The sequence below is a fragment of the Sinocyclocheilus rhinocerous genome, unplaced genomic scaffold, assembly GCF_001515625.1.
Source record: "Sinocyclocheilus rhinocerous isolate Xijiao unplaced genomic scaffold, SAMN03320098_v1.1 scaffold1295, whole genome shotgun sequence".
NCBI lineage: Eukaryota > Metazoa > Chordata > Actinopteri > Cypriniformes > Cyprinidae > Sinocyclocheilus > Sinocyclocheilus rhinocerous.
Genome location: NW_015660499.1, coordinates 170,951 through 186,329, shown reverse-complemented (window position 1 = coordinate 186,329; position 15,379 = coordinate 170,951). Strand labels below are relative to the sequence as shown.

Below are 15,379 nucleotides of genomic sequence, written 5' to 3'. Positions count from 1 at the left end.
GTTAGAGAGTCGGACTCGTAACCCAAAGATTGAGGGTTTGAGTCTCGCACCGGCAGGAATTGTAGGTGGGGGGAGTGAGTGAATGTGCAGCGCTCCCACCTTCAATACCACGACTGAGGTGCCCTTGAGCAAGGCACCGAACCCCCAACTGCACCCCGGGCGCCGCAGCATAAATGGCTGCCCACATAAATGTGTTCACAGTGTGTGTGTGTTCACTGCTGTGTGTGTGTGCACTTTGGATGGGATAAATGCAGAGCACTAATTCCGAGTATGGGTCACCATACTTGGCCACATGTCACGTCATTCATTTTTAAGACTGTAGAACTCAAAATAAGTTATTTTTCAAAATATCCTCACTGTTCTTGTCCATACAATGAAAGTGAATGACTCTCAAGCTAAAAAAAATGACAAAATGCACCAAACAATTATCATAAAAGTAGTCCATAATACTCTATATTCCAAATGTTCTAAAGACACGATTCTGCAAATTCAAAAAAACAAAAAAACAGACCAACTTTAATTCTTATTTTTTGAGATTAAGAATTCTTAAGATTTGTATTAATTTAGCATTACATCACTTGCTTACAAATGGATCTTATGCAGTGAATGGGTGCCATCAGAATGAGAGTCCAAACAGTAAAATTAAGGCCAAAACATATGTTGCCATGACTTGAGTATATTCAGAAAAGTCCCTGAAGCCGGTTGCCTCAAGTCTTTGAGCTTTCTCAACTTCTGATTTTTCCCAGTGCATAATTTCCACCCTAAGCATTGTAAATCCTCTTTATACTGCAGTGATTCAGTCGTAACTATTGACATGTCATTTCCTTCTCAACAGAGATTGTGTGTGGGGAGCCGCCTATACTGCCCCTCACTGTACAAATATGGAATGGCAGAGTCACATTTAACAGCACTGTAACATATCACTGCAAACACGGTTACTATGCTAAACAAGGACTTAATATATCTGTGTGCGCTGAGAACGGTTACTGGACAAAACCAACTCTGTTGTGCGAAGGTAATTGTGTACATATTTTTTTAAACTCAAAGTTTTTTAAATAAATGAACTGACTTTGTATGTAATGTGTAAACTGAAGACATTTTCAAGGTTTTTGTTGTTTCTTAAGAGGTGAACTGTGGAGTACCGCCCTCTCTCCCCCTCTCTGTTATGATATGGAGAGGAGGCACTAAAGTTGGATCTAGTGTGTCTTATAAGTGCATTGAGGGATTTCATAATGTTAGGGAAGGAGATACGTCAGTTTGCGATTCAGAGGGAATCTGGAGTCATCCAGATTTTCTGTGTCGAGGTATATTTTTATGCTTTTTTTTTTTTTTTTTGGACATGTTTTCTGTCTTTATTTTGTAAATGGGTCATTCTCATGAAACTGTGCCATTTTAGTTCAATTTTAATTCAGTTTAGTTCAATAACAGTGTGAATGTTAAAAGCTTTTTAGATATGAAACAAACTCAGTTCAACTATAAAGCTGCTTTACAGAAGATAATAGTGTGATTATTCAGCTTTTTAATGGCTTCATGCATTTTCAGCAAAAATGCAAATTTTTTTCAAATTAGAGGATTTGTCCCATCATGCTGTGATTTTTTTTTTTTGGCTTCTAATATTATAGGTGGATCCTTTCTGACTGAATCGTTCACACTATAATTTAAATTTGCTGAAAATGTACTCACCTGTAGGACATCCAAGATGTAGATGAGTCTGTTTCATCACCAGAACAGATTTGGAGAAATGTAGCATTACATCACTTGCTCACCAATGGATCCTCTGCAGTGAATGGGTGCCGTCAGAATGAGAGTCCAAACAGCTGATAAAAACATCACAGTAATCCTGAACTCTAGTCCATCATTTATTGTCTGGTGAGGAAAAAAGCTGCATGTTTGAAATAAATAAATTCATCATTAAGATGTTAGCTTTAAACCATCACTTTCTGGCCAAAATACAAGTCTATAATCCATAATAATGTTTCCTGCAGTGAAAAAGTCTATCCCCTGTTGTCCACTCACATCAAAATCCACCAATGTATTTGTTTTGGTTTGTTGTGGTAAGAAGTCCTTGATCTGTGCATATTTCTCTCTTGATTCAGATGAGATGACTTTTTCACTGGAGAATGCAATATTATGGATTATGGAAGCAATGATTATTCTTTTTTACTACAAACACGTAGTTTTTCACTTGACAAGACCATAATTGATGGACTGGAGTGGTGTGGATTATTGTGATGTTTTTATCAGCTGTTTGGACTCTCATTCTGACGGCACCCATTCACTGCAGAGCATCCATTGGTGAGCAAGTTATGCAATGCTACATTTCTCCAAATCTGTTCAGATGAAGAAGCAAACTGAGTACGTGAGTAAATTTTCAGCATATTTAAATTTTTGGTCTAACTACTTCTTTAACCATTTCCTGAGAATGACCCATGTGCTATTTCATTGCTGTTCTCTTTAATAAGCTGATAATATGTATGCACATGTACAGTGTGTCTGTATGTGTGTTTGTTTAGAAGTAGACTGTGGCGTCCCCGTCTCACTACCTCACTCAGTTGTGTTATGGAATAACAGCTCCAGTCTGGGCTCTGTGGCCCTCTATGTGTGTGAAGCTGGATATCGCACTGTGGGTGAAGGGAATGTGTCATTGTGTAACTCAGATGCAAAGTGGAGTAAAGTTAACATGAGATGTGAAGGTACTGACAACATTCTGTCATCATTTACTCACCTTCACATCATTCAAAATTATTACTTGTTTTTTTTTTTTTTTGTGGAACGCAACATATAAGCTGTTTTACACTTTAAGGTCATCATACTTAGTTTCAGGAAATAAAGATTATGCAGTGGTCTTTATTTCTAATGCTTTACACTGGTCCCATTGAACAGAGATAAACTGTGGGCCTCCCCCAGAATTCCCACTAACAGATATACACTGGAACAAAGCATCTACACTGGGCAGTGTGGTTCAGTACAAATGTAAATATAGACTCAAACAGGAGAGTGACAAAAACATGACGACATGTACATCAGAAGGAACATGGGAAAAAGTGTCTGTAACATGTACAGGTAAACTGAACCGAATTCCTGCTATAATGATGTACACGATGTTCAAAAGTCGGTAAGATTGTTTTAAAGACTTTTTAAATAAATCAATACTTTTATTTAGCATGCATGCATTAAATTGATAAAAAAGTGAAACAAAAGACATTGATAATATCACAAAAGTTTTCTATTTCAAATAAATGCGTTCAAACAAATGGTTATTTTGAATAGTTTCCACAAAAGTATAATGCAGCACAACTGTTTTCAACATTGATAATAATAAGAAATGTTTCTTAAACAGCAAATCAGCATATAAGAATGATGTCTGAAGGATCATGTGACACTGAAGACGGAGTGATGCTTTGCATCACAGAAATAAATCGAAATTTAAAATATATTCAGAAAAATGTAAAACAAAAAAACAATAAAAATGTAATAATTATTCGCAATATTCCTGTATTTACTGTATTTTTAATCAAATAAATGCAGTGTTAAATTTATACTTTTCATGATATAGGAGTCAACGTGTGCTACATGAACTTTTAAAGTAACCTTTTTTATAATAATGGTAAAAAATGAGCAGTAGTTTTTTGTTGTTGTTGTTGTTTTTAATAGTAGATAAGATGATAAGGTATATGCCTATGCATACACAGACAGAAATAACCGGACGGCAAATCAGTGTGAAAATGAATTGCAATTAAAATAACAGATCAAATTCAAGTGCTTATATTTTGTAACAAATGTTCTATGTTTAGATCCACAAATTTCAGAACCATATCTGTCATTCTGTGTTTTTCTGTCTATAGCACATTGTGGTCCTGCGCCAGAGGTGCCACACGCAGAGGTAGCATGGGACAACAGCACTGCAGTGATCCACCGCTGTGTTAAAGGACACTACAGACACACAGGAAGTGACATTTCAATATGTGACATCACAGGAAATTGGCAGATTGCCACCTTGCATTGCAAAGGTACGCATCCTCACTGTTCAACACAATGGGATACTGAACCACAGTCTCAGAAGTGTGTCTGCCAGCATAAAGTCTGGCCCAATTTGTATCTGATTTTGTGTGTTACAGAGTTGAAACTGACAATTAACGATCTGGTGGTGATTAATGAAAGATGCCTGCGCTGGAATGCAGAGAATGAGGGTTATAGGGAGAAATACACAGTGAGTATTCATTTATTAATGAAATCTAGCTATTTCTTTGCACAAGTTGTCTTCTTTAATCCTAAATGAGCTTATGGATCTCATCACAGGTGACATTCGTTGGATTGCGAGACTTTGAGCAGCTGTTCAGTGACAGGAGGAAAAAGATATTCAGCTCCTCTGCCCTGTGGCCTGTTCTCTGTTTGAATCTCTTGCCTGCCACAAACTATTCTATAACCATTACAGCCGAGTCCACGCGAGCCACGTCTACAGTTACAGCAAACACTAGCATACCAGGTACAAAACAAAAGCTGCTTTCATCCTTGCACCAAAAACGTCAGTATTTACAATTCATTTTTACTTGTGAAATGTAACATTTCTGAACGAAACAGGAAAATCAGTGAAAAATATTCAGTGCAGGTCAAGTTTATCAAGATATAATGCTTTGTTTCAGTCTATATTGTTGTTGCTTATATGTAACTTATGCATTACATTAACTGCCATTAAAGGGATAGTTCAACCAAAAATGAAAATTTGATGTTTATCTGCTTACCCCCAGGGCATCCAAGATGTAGGTGACTTTGTTTCTTCATTCTGGCACAAACCGATCTTTTCGTGTCTTAGGACATCAATGTGTCGTCACGAGCCGTAGGGTTTAATTTGGATTTGTCTGTGCATGTTTTTTTTTACTCTCATAGATTTTGTTACCATTGCCATGCATTATACGACTGATAGACTGCAACGGCTGGAGTTAAAAATCATCATATGTGTTCTACTGAAGAAACAAAGTCACCTACATCTTGGATGCGCTGGGGGTAAGCAGATAAACATCAAATTTTCATTTTTGGGTGAACTATCCCTTTAAATTACTTTTTTAGAAAGGTTGCATTATAGACCTGCCTAATGAAATGCCTATCAGTGTTCATTTTACAAAAACATACATGTTTTTATTTTTAATATTTTTTTTATTTCATCATTTTATTCATTTTTTATTTCATTTTATTATGTTTTAACATGTCTATATTTTATCTCAGTTATTTGAATACGTCAAGTTAAAATTAAACTGAGAAATGTTCATAAACAACACTTGCATTAAAACAGTTGGGTTTATGAGTGCTTTGCATGGTGCTTACTGATTTCCAAAACAATAACACTATTGATTTACGTACTGTCTGCTTGTATAGTGACTTGTACACTGTGTTTCTTGTGCTCTTTTAGTTCCCCCCACCCCAGAAATCAAATATAGTGAGGTAGAGGCTTCATCGCCTATTCTGAAATTACGGAAATCCACCAACACACTTGACTCAATATGGTAAGGACGTTTAACATCTCTTTACATAAACTGTTAATGCCATCTGAGTACATGATTTACAGTGAGACCAGACTGAAAATGCTTCTATTTTTTAAACTATTTTCTATTTGATCCCTGCTGCATATGCAGAATATATCAACTATTTGTAGATAATTCTGTATTCAGTTGCTGTGAATGATTTTTGTGTGTGTCTGCGTGTTCAGTATGTACCAGGTGTTCGTTATACCAGTCGAGGGCGTGATGCTGTTTGACTGCAGCTCGTCTGTAAGTCCGCGGTTCCTCGCGCAGCAGAGATGTGATGGAGGCTACGTTACGGCCCAGATACAACTCGGTGGTCTGGCCGCAGAAATCAACTTCACCATAGGGGATCAGCAGCTGTATGGAGACTTCTTCAACGCACCTCTGGAAAATGGAAAAGACTATTATGTCATCCTCCGCACTGTGTGTCAGTGGAGAAAGGTGGGTAGATGTCTTTAAAAGACCTGTAAAATGAGTGCATTTAATACTTTTTTGATAGGTTCTCTAAGTTCTCTCTCTGTGTTTTCTTTGGTAGTCTAGAACACAGTCCTGTGTGATCTGGGCTAAAGCCAGAGGTAAAGATTATAAATCTATCACTGCGTTATGCCACCTGAAAATTGTAAAAACAACAACAACGTGAAGTGGTTTGATATAAACCATTTCTCTTCTCACTTTAGGAACATCCTACATCATGAAGATGTCTGCTCTTGTAACTGTTGGATCCATAAGTGCTGTTGGCTCAGTCATTGTCATGGGATACTGGTACAGCTGGTGAGACTGCATTGTGTTTTATTTTTTATTAATTGACAGGATGAAAATGTTGTGCTTTATGTCTTGTTAGCACTTTCAAATGATTTTCTTTTTTTCCCCACAGGTACTGTAAAAAGTCAAGTCCAAGATTTTTCTCTGCGCCAATCTTAACATCTTACACTGATTGATTTGTTCTGAAATAAAGCCAATCAGTTTGTAAATCTGAGGAGTCAAGTTGTGTCATTATTCAGAAGCATCCTGCAATAGTATTACTGAATTTAGGACTATATTTTATTATAATGAAAACAACTAAAACACTTGAGGAAAAAAAAAAAAGTAAAGTACAAATAAATCAAGATAATATTTAGAATCTAATTTTTATATTTACTTTTTTGTTAAATTAATTTTGGTTAAAGTTTTTTTTTTGGGGGGTCATTTTTATTAGGTTATTTAATTTATTTATTTATTTGTATGTATACAGGTTTTATTCATTTTTATTTCAGTGGGAAATAAAAATGTAAAATGTTGCTGAAGTAAAATAAGTTTATTTATTTTATTTTTTTTATATATATATTTTATTTCAGTTTACGTTTTTTTTTTTAAGTAACAAATTTGGTTATGGTTTCACTTTTAGTCAACCGCAATAACCCTGGCTAATGGTGGCGGTTTTACATATAGGCTTGGTATTTTGGTGGATACTGGGATGAATTTCATAATGGAAAGTTTTTTCTTAGCAAAATTAAAATAAATAAAATGCACAAATAATAAATAAAAATCAATCAATAAAATAGCAGCTGAAAGGATGAATCAAATGTTAAATTCAATTAATTTTCATTATTTGATGAATCAATGAGGTGGGCGTGGTCGTCGCGTAGCTTCAGCCTGTCAATCACTGAGAGAGCGCGCGTGTGTATTGTCTCCCCTCAGACAGTTTTACTTCAGATTTGTAAGTTATGTCCGGTTTAACTCTGTTGTCTTGTATTAATTAAATGATTTTTATTTACTCTATCGCTCGTCATTTCAACAGAACCGATATTTCACGATATATTCAGCGCGATCGCTTAAGTATCGAATTGACAGGCCACATCAAAACCAGACCATTGTAAAATTTTACACAATTCCGTTTAACTGACGGGGGAAAATGTGTACTTTTTCTTGAAACTGCACTCCAATCGCGTGAAGATTATTCTACAACAAGATGTAGTTGATATCTTGTAAATTCTTTGATGTGATTTCAACATGAATTCCTGTGGTCAAACCCAACAAAGTGCCAGTTTCATGACTGTCGGGTATAAGGGTATTGATTACATCTCTGAGGTGAGTTCCCACCACTCATCTATAATAGAGAACATTATAGATTATATAGATAAGTGGTTCCCACACTGATTTCCATTAATGTATTCTGAACAATATTTTAGGTTTTACAACATTATTGAGATGTTTTTTTAAATATAAAAACGACATTAGCATTATACATGCACTTTCATACAAATGCAAATATTGAACATTATACAATTATGCATGCATACAAAATAAAACAGAAAAAAGGAAAAAAATTGGCAGTGTGTTAGTAGTATAAAAACTAGAATAAGTGTACAATCCGATATAAAAATATCAAATAAATACTTAAAGCTCACAAACTTTTAAATATTGAGATGTCATCTGTTTCAGGCCTCAGTCAGACACAGAATGATGATTGGCTTGTTAGAACTTCCAGTTCCGTTCCAGCTGGTCAGTAACATCTACCCACACAACGGACACCTGCAGGACAACGCTTATAGAGTACCATGGAGTAAGTGTGCCATGTTTGTGTTTAATTGAATATGAAATAAGTTGCTTTCATTGTATTGACGAGCAGCTTTGGTTTTAAAATAAGGTCCTGTAGATATCTGTGTTGCTAACTAAGCCCTGGAGACTTTTTGTGATATTCAAAGATATCATAACAACGTTGACTTGTGTCATTTTTGACAGAGAACAAAACATCAGTTTGTACTCTACAAGTGACTGGGTCTGTAATGGATGATTTGAAGGCCAGCACATGTTTCAGTGACTGTTTGGAGAGGTTTGAACCGTGTCTGTAATGTCCTTTGTTACGATCGATCTCAGTTTATTTTGTATTTGTGTCTGCAGATTAAATCCCTCCTAAAGATAAAATTTCTCTCAGTTGTGTTTAAATGAAAAGTTCTTCCAAAATTGAAAATTTGGTGAAAATGTATCCACCCTCAGGCCATCCAAGATGTAGATGAGTTTGTTTCTTCATCATGAAAAGATTCTGAGAAATTTAGCATTACATCACTTGCTGGATGCTCTGCAGTGAATGGGTGCCGTCAGAATGAGAGTCCAAACAGCTGATAAAAACATCACGATAATTCACATTTATTTATTTATTTGTATGTATACAGGTTTTATTCATTTTTATTTCAGTGGGAAATAAAAATGTAAAATGTTGCTGAAGTAAAATAAGTTTATTTATTTTATTTTTTTTATATATATATTTTATTTCAGTTTACGTTTTTTTTTTTAAGTAACAAATTTGGTTATGGTTTCACTTTTAGTCAACCGCAATAACCCTGGCTAATGGTGGCGGTTTTACATATAGGCTTGGTATTTTGGTGGATACTGGGATGAATTTCATAATGGAAAGTTTTTTCTTAGCAAAATTAAAATAAATAAAATGCACAAATAATAAATAAAAATCAATCAATAAAATAGCAGCTGAAAGGATGAATCAAATGTTAAATTCAATTAATTTTCATTATTTGATGAATCAATGAGGTGGGCGTGGTCGTCGCGTAGCTTCAGCCTGTCAATCACTGAGAGAGCGCGCGTGTGTATTGTCTCCCCTCAGACAGTTTTACTTCAGATTTGTAAGTTATGTCCGGTTTAACTCTGTTGTCTTGTATTAATTAAATGATTTTTATTTACTCTATCGCTCGTCATTTCAACAGAACCGATATTTCACGATATATTCAGCGCGATCGCTTAAGTATCGAATTGACAGGCCACATCAAAACCAGACCATTGTAAAATTTTACACAATTCCGTTTAACTGACGGGGGAAAATGTGTACTTTTTCTTGAAACTGCACTCCAATCGCGTGAAGATTATTCTACAACAAGATGTAGTTGATATCTTGTAAATTCTTTGATGTGATTTCAACATGAATTCCTGTGGTCAAACCCAACAAAGTGCCAGTTTCATGACTGTCGGGTATAAGGGTATTGATTACATCTCTGAGGTGAGTTCCCACCACTCATCTATAATAGAGAACATTATAGATTATATAGATAAGTGGTTCCCACACTGATTTCCATTAATGTATTCTGAACAATATTTTAGGTTTTACAACATTATTGAGATGTTTTTTTAAATATAAAAACGACATTAGCATTATACATGCACTTTCATACAAATGCAAATATTGAACATTATACAATTATGCATGCATACAAAATAAAACAGAAAAAAGGAAAAAAATTGGCAGTGTGTTAGTAGTATAAAAACTAGAATAAGTGTACAATCCGATATAAAAATATCAAATAAATACTTAAAGCTCACAAACTTTTAAATATTGAGATGTCATCTGTTTCAGGCCTCAGTCAGACACAGAATGATGATTGGCTTGTTAGAACTTCCAGTTCCGTTCCAGCTGGTCAGTAACATCTACCCACACAACGGACACCTGCAGGACAACGCTTATAGAGTACCATGGAGTAAGTGTGCCATGTTTGTGTTTAATTGAATATGAAATAAGTTGCTTTCATTGTATTGACGAGCAGCTTTGGTTTTAAAATAAGGTCCTGTAGATATCTGTGTTGCTAACTAAGCCCTGGAGACTTTTTGTGATATTCAAAGATATCATAACAACGTTGACTTGTGTCATTTTTGACAGAGAACAAAACATCAGTTTGTACTCTACAAGTGACTGGGTCTGTAATGGATGATTTGAAGGCCAGCACATGTTTCAGTGACTGTTTGGAGAGGTTTGAACCGTGTCTGTAATGTCCTTTGTTACGATCGATCTCAGTTTATTTTGTATTTGTGTCTGCAGATTAAATCCCTCCTAAAGATAAAATTTCTCTCAGTTGTGTTTAAATGAAAAGTTCTTCCAAAATTGAAAATTTGGTGAAAATGTATCCACCCTCAGGCCATCCAAGATGTAGATGAGTTTGTTTCTTCATCATGAAAAGATTCTGAGAAATTTAGCATTACATCACTTGCTGGATGCTCTGCAGTGAATGGGTGCCGTCAGAATGAGAGTCCAAACAGCTGATAAAAACATCACGATAATTCACAAGTAATCCACACCACTCCAGTCCATCATAATCCAGAAAAACGCTTCCTTTAGTGAAAAAGTCCATACAATGTTGTGGTCTCCCATCAAAATCCACCAACATTTCTGTTTAGAACTCTTTTCGCTTGTAAACAGTTCTTGATCTGTGCCTATTCCTCTCCTGATTCCGATGAGATGAATTTTTCACTGGAGAAAGTTTTGTTATGGATAGAGGACTCGTATTTTAACTCGGAAGCAATGGGTTGAAGTTTTTATGAGCTGTTTGGACCCTCACCCATTCACTGCCATTGGTGAGTAAGTGATTTACTGCTAAATTTCTCCAAATCTGTTCTGATGGAGAAACAAACTCATCTATATCTTGGATTTCTTGGGGGTAAGTACATTTTCAGCAAATCTTAATTTTTTTGTGAACTGTTCCTTTAAATGTAGGTTCTTCATATTGGACTGTGTTGTGTTTAGGTTTAATGTGTTGCAGACAGGAAGAGGTCAAGAGGAAGTGGTTCCCAGCTCTAACCCTGCCTCTCAGTGCAGTATTTCTACCACAGAAGCCCTCTGGCTCCTAGATGGAGTTGAGAGCAGTACCACCAGATCACCTTGGGAAGAGAGTTTTAGTACATGTACACCAGATACATGCTGTGATGGTGAGAACTGGCGTATTCAGTATTATTTTGTTTATATTTTTTGTGTAATTTCTGTATTTATTACATGTGTATCACTAGATTTCTGGCTGTGATATTGTACTAAAAAGGGGTAGATGTGTGCTAAAAATGCCTAAAATCATACAGCTTGCTTTCAAAGGGATTTCAAAGAGTTCTTTATATGTTCTTGGACCACAGAAGTATGAATTTTACCTTATGATGCGCTCATAATGGAAAATCTAGATGTTAATCCGTCCTTTCCTTGTCTCCTAAATCTTAGATCTTTCTCTGCCAGAGGAGGTGATATTCAGTGACCATCTGCAGCAGTTCAAAAGCCACCTACCTCCTTTTCAAAGGATGCTTCAGAGGCTGAACATCATGATTGTCTCGGATCCAGTTCTCAATTCATCAGTAAATCTCTTAGAAGAGGTTATTTTTAGGTACAACATAGAGCATAACATTAGGGATTAGGCATAAAAAAATCTTCAGAATCATTCACTCATGTGAAAGTTGACTGAGAATTGAACAAATAGATGTAACCTGGCTCAGAGGAAGATAGAAACCATGCCTGTCAGATTGTCCTGTGTACTGTCTGTCATCTGATGCACTGAAATTATATTTTCAACTCACCCGTATTTCCTCCTTCTAGACACTGTGCTTCATATGATGCAGTTTTAGACAAGGTAACAGGTGCCACGTTTACTTTAAATGCTACAGAAGAGTTCAAAAAAGAAGCAGTGCTGAATGAAGAGGTAATCTTCAAAACTAAATCATGTTAAAGTAAATGTCTCTCTTGGTTGTGCTATTTGCAGCTAATGAAAAAGTTTTGTATATTTTAAATACCAGCTATGATTTCTTAACAGTCTCTGATGTTGCCTGTTGAAGTTCATATGAACTGCTTTCCAAGACAAGAGCCCAATTATTCCTTTGCACAAATGCAAGATTTTCTAAATGTCACCCGTGAACCAATAGAAGAATGTTTCCCTTTAAAAGATCTTCTCAAAGAAGGTAAAACTTGACATATATACGTAGCAAAAAATATGCAATGCCCCCAAAGAGTATTTGGAAACTTAAAAATGTCTGAATGTTATTTACATTAGATGAAAAAATATCAAAGCAAAGGTGTTTATTTTAAAGAAGAAAGAACAAGTATAAGCTAACCATTTGAATGAAAAAATGAATACATTTGTTAGGTTTTAAATAATAAAGCAATTGATGCACAAACACCAATAAATAGCTCAAAAGTGCAAATGCCATTTGCTTTTATATTTTGTTATCTAATGCAGTTACAATCAGACAGTGTGACTTTTTGGTGCCATTATAGTTTGTATAAAAGTCAATAATAATTATATTTCAATTATAATAGTCACCACTGGTGATAAACACACGGCTGAGTTGGAGGTCCTGGAAATGCCTGAAAGCTGCTTTGCTAACATCACCTTCAAGGAGCCACAATCTCCGGGTATAGGAAATTGTTTTTCATATTTAATCACAATCAAATAGTGGTTCCTGCTGTAGATTACTTTTCTAATCTCCATTGACTTCAAAACCTTTCATTCCAGTTGCTTCGAGGTCTTATGCTGAGATGGAATTAGACCTGCTTCTTTCACCATCTAGTCATACGCTGTGTCTACCAGACCTGTGTATGTCCAGCAGACTGTCAGCTGAGATTCTGTCACCAGTTTATAAGCAGTGAGTTTGTTATTTTTGTTATAACAGGGAGAGAAGGCTGTAAATATTTGGTGCATTCAAAATGGTGGAATGGGTGGTTGATTGCGATTTCACTTTTTTAACGTTAGTTAGTGTGTAATGTTGCTGTTTGAGCATAAACAATATCTGCAAAGTTACAACGCTGAAAAGTCCATGCAAACAGATATCTCTTTTAATGTCTTTTATAATTATGGCAGTTTAATGCCTACAAAAACGGTTCGTAGGGACTACAACGAGTTAATTCTGGGGTTTGTGACGTCACAACCCCAGATAAACCCCGCCCTCGGGAAAAGGCAGCAAAGGGGACGAGGCCATGTTGTGCTGCTTTAGAGAAGAGGAAGAGAAAACTAGGGGTACATGTAAAAATCTATTCATATATGAATCGCAATTCTGTCTTCTAACGATTCTAATGGATTCACAAGTTTCAAAATCAATGTTCTAAAGCAGCGGTTCTCAATCCTGTTCCTCGCGTCGCCCTGTTCTGCCTCTCTCTCTCTCTCTCTCATTCAGATCATCAGCTCAGCTCCAACAATGAACTGTTCCATTTATAAACTTCTTTTCAGATAGCTATGAGAAGCGTTATACATGGATAAACAAAAACATACCATTAAGAGTCGTGCTTGCACAGGTTCTGCGCGATCCTCTTCAATAATATCCTCTGCTTCTCAATCGGGCTCAAACTGATAAGCGATATTAACAACGCCTTTGTTTACAATACAACCAGAGCACATGCCGCTGAGGAGAGGGGCGGGACGATAAGAAGCGCACTAGAGACGGTTTAGCCAATCACAACACACTGACCCCCAAAAAGTGAACCGTACCGTGCCGTACCATGCAGTGGAAAAGCGCCATAATATTCTCTGCTTCTCAATCGGGCTCCAATTGATAAGCAATATAGACGACGCCATTGTTTACAATGCCACTGAGGTGAGGGGCGGGACATTTAGACGACAATCAAGCCTAGAGAAAAACCAGTCAACCACCCCTTTAAGACATCTAGTACAGGCTTGTTGTCACTTGTACATTTGTTTTCATTCTTTGAGTCAACATGAAATGGCATTTACAACCAATTTTCTTCCTTGATATAGATACAACGTGTGCTATTGTAAAAACTGTAAATCTATTCCTCACAACCTCGTTTTCGTCCATGTTAAATTCAATATGGTGTCTAACCTGATTAAGGTCTATAAAGTAAATAGGCTCAATTTTATTTTCATGTTGACTTAAGGATCAATGAAAACGCCGCTCATAATAATAAAATATATGATAAAGTAAATAATATGTAATGTACTTTTCCTAGGCATTTCATGTCAGACAGTGATTGTGAAAATATGGAAAAAGCTGTTTGGATGGCAGAGAAACATCCCCATTGTGTGGCTCGATTTTTACTTGCTGGTAATGTGTAGAAAATAATTTGAGAAACTTAGTGTGCATCCATAGAAGTGTTTATTTACTAAAAACATTCACACAAATATTCCTATCTTGGCCATTTTGTTCTTTAGTCAAATATTAATGGCTAGACAAAAGTTTTTTTTTTTTTAGAGCCCTTAAACTCCATTGTGTTTTTGTACAGAACCACAGGTAGCTAAGCCATTGGTCCACATTCAGTCACTCCCAGAGCTTCTCACACTCCTGAAGGTGGAGATGGAACAGGATGCAGAACCCAAAGACAATATGGGCCAGTTTCACCTCACTGGCAGTACAGTGATGCTTCCTGAAAACGTCTTCAGAAATCTCTCCATCTATACTGAGAAAATGTCCACAGAAGACTGTAAGAGAGCTGTGAGAAAGCCACACGTGGATGAAACATTCTCACCACTGTCTATTGTGAAAATAGATGGTAAGACAGAATGCAATAAATACTCTTTTTTTTTAAATATTTTATTTATGGTTTTAAGATTTTGTTAGAATGAAATACTACTCTAAAGTTCTGTATGCTAATGTTGTGTTTTTACAGAGTTGCTGAGTAAGTGTGCTTCAAATGCAGGTGAGCTTTTTAAGTTTCTCTCATCATTTCATTCAGATACAACCTAAATATATATTTTCTAGTCATGATTGTTTGCTAAATAAGGCAGACACTGTTATTGCTCATACTTGAAGTTTGAACAAACAAAATTGGAAAATGGAAAATCTAGAAATGCTGTTGTGTTAACTGTTAACCATAGAGGAATATCATTTAAGTAAGGTTACTTCTCTGATGGCAAAACTAAATTTTGATGAGCATAAGAGACTTCTATCAAAAACATAAAAAAAAAATCCAAACAAACAAAAGCATTGTTCCAAAAGCTTTGTTGTGTTAACTAGAGCCCGACCGATATATCGTTTTGCTGATATTATCGGCCGATATGTGCCTGTTGCCGATATATCGGTATCGGCGAATATGCCGCCGATATGAAATTTTTTTTACAGAACATACAACGCAGATAAAATGCTTGAAATGGTGTAATTACTTAGTTTGTCCAGCAGAG

General features: G+C 35.9%; 2 protein-coding genes across 2 annotated transcripts in view; both read left to right on the top strand.

The window, feature by feature from the left end:
• Positions 1-6,475, top strand: part of susd1 (sushi domain containing 1) — a gene marked incomplete at its 5' end in the record, with an annotated part of 11,761 nt that extends 5,286 nt beyond the window's left edge. Inside the window, 12 exons of the mRNA XM_016534342.1 lie at positions 836-1,015; positions 1,125-1,304; positions 2,514-2,693; positions 2,884-3,063; positions 3,846-4,010; positions 4,119-4,210; positions 4,300-4,486; positions 5,408-5,501; positions 5,705-5,960; positions 6,055-6,094; positions 6,197-6,290; positions 6,394-6,475. Of these exons, the coding sequence (XP_016389828.1) occupies positions 836-1,015; positions 1,125-1,304; positions 2,514-2,693; positions 2,884-3,063; positions 3,846-4,010; positions 4,119-4,210; positions 4,300-4,486; positions 5,408-5,501; positions 5,705-5,960; positions 6,055-6,094; positions 6,197-6,290; positions 6,394-6,457 (1,712 nt within the window). The remainder of the gene's footprint in view (positions 1-835; positions 1,016-1,124; positions 1,305-2,513; positions 2,694-2,883; positions 3,064-3,845; positions 4,011-4,118; positions 4,211-4,299; positions 4,487-5,407; positions 5,502-5,704; positions 5,961-6,054; positions 6,095-6,196; positions 6,291-6,393) is intronic.
• Positions 6,476-9,417: 2,942 nt separating this feature from the next.
• shoc1 (shortage in chiasmata 1) overlaps positions 9,418-15,379 on the top strand; it is a 14,666-nt gene continuing 8,704 nt past the window's right edge. The window contains exons 1-12 of the mRNA XM_016534213.1: positions 9,418-9,507; positions 9,862-9,982; positions 10,162-10,252; positions 11,023-11,204; positions 11,482-11,641; positions 11,851-11,953; positions 12,065-12,209; positions 12,568-12,663; positions 12,764-12,893; positions 14,212-14,306; positions 14,485-14,751; positions 14,869-14,898. Of these exons, the coding sequence (XP_016389699.1) occupies positions 9,430-9,507; positions 9,862-9,982; positions 10,162-10,252; positions 11,023-11,204; positions 11,482-11,641; positions 11,851-11,953; positions 12,065-12,209; positions 12,568-12,663; positions 12,764-12,893; positions 14,212-14,306; positions 14,485-14,751; positions 14,869-14,898 (1,498 nt within the window). The 5' untranslated portion in view covers positions 9,418-9,429. The remainder of the gene's footprint in view (positions 9,508-9,861; positions 9,983-10,161; positions 10,253-11,022; positions 11,205-11,481; positions 11,642-11,850; positions 11,954-12,064; positions 12,210-12,567; positions 12,664-12,763; positions 12,894-14,211; positions 14,307-14,484; positions 14,752-14,868; positions 14,899-15,379) is intronic.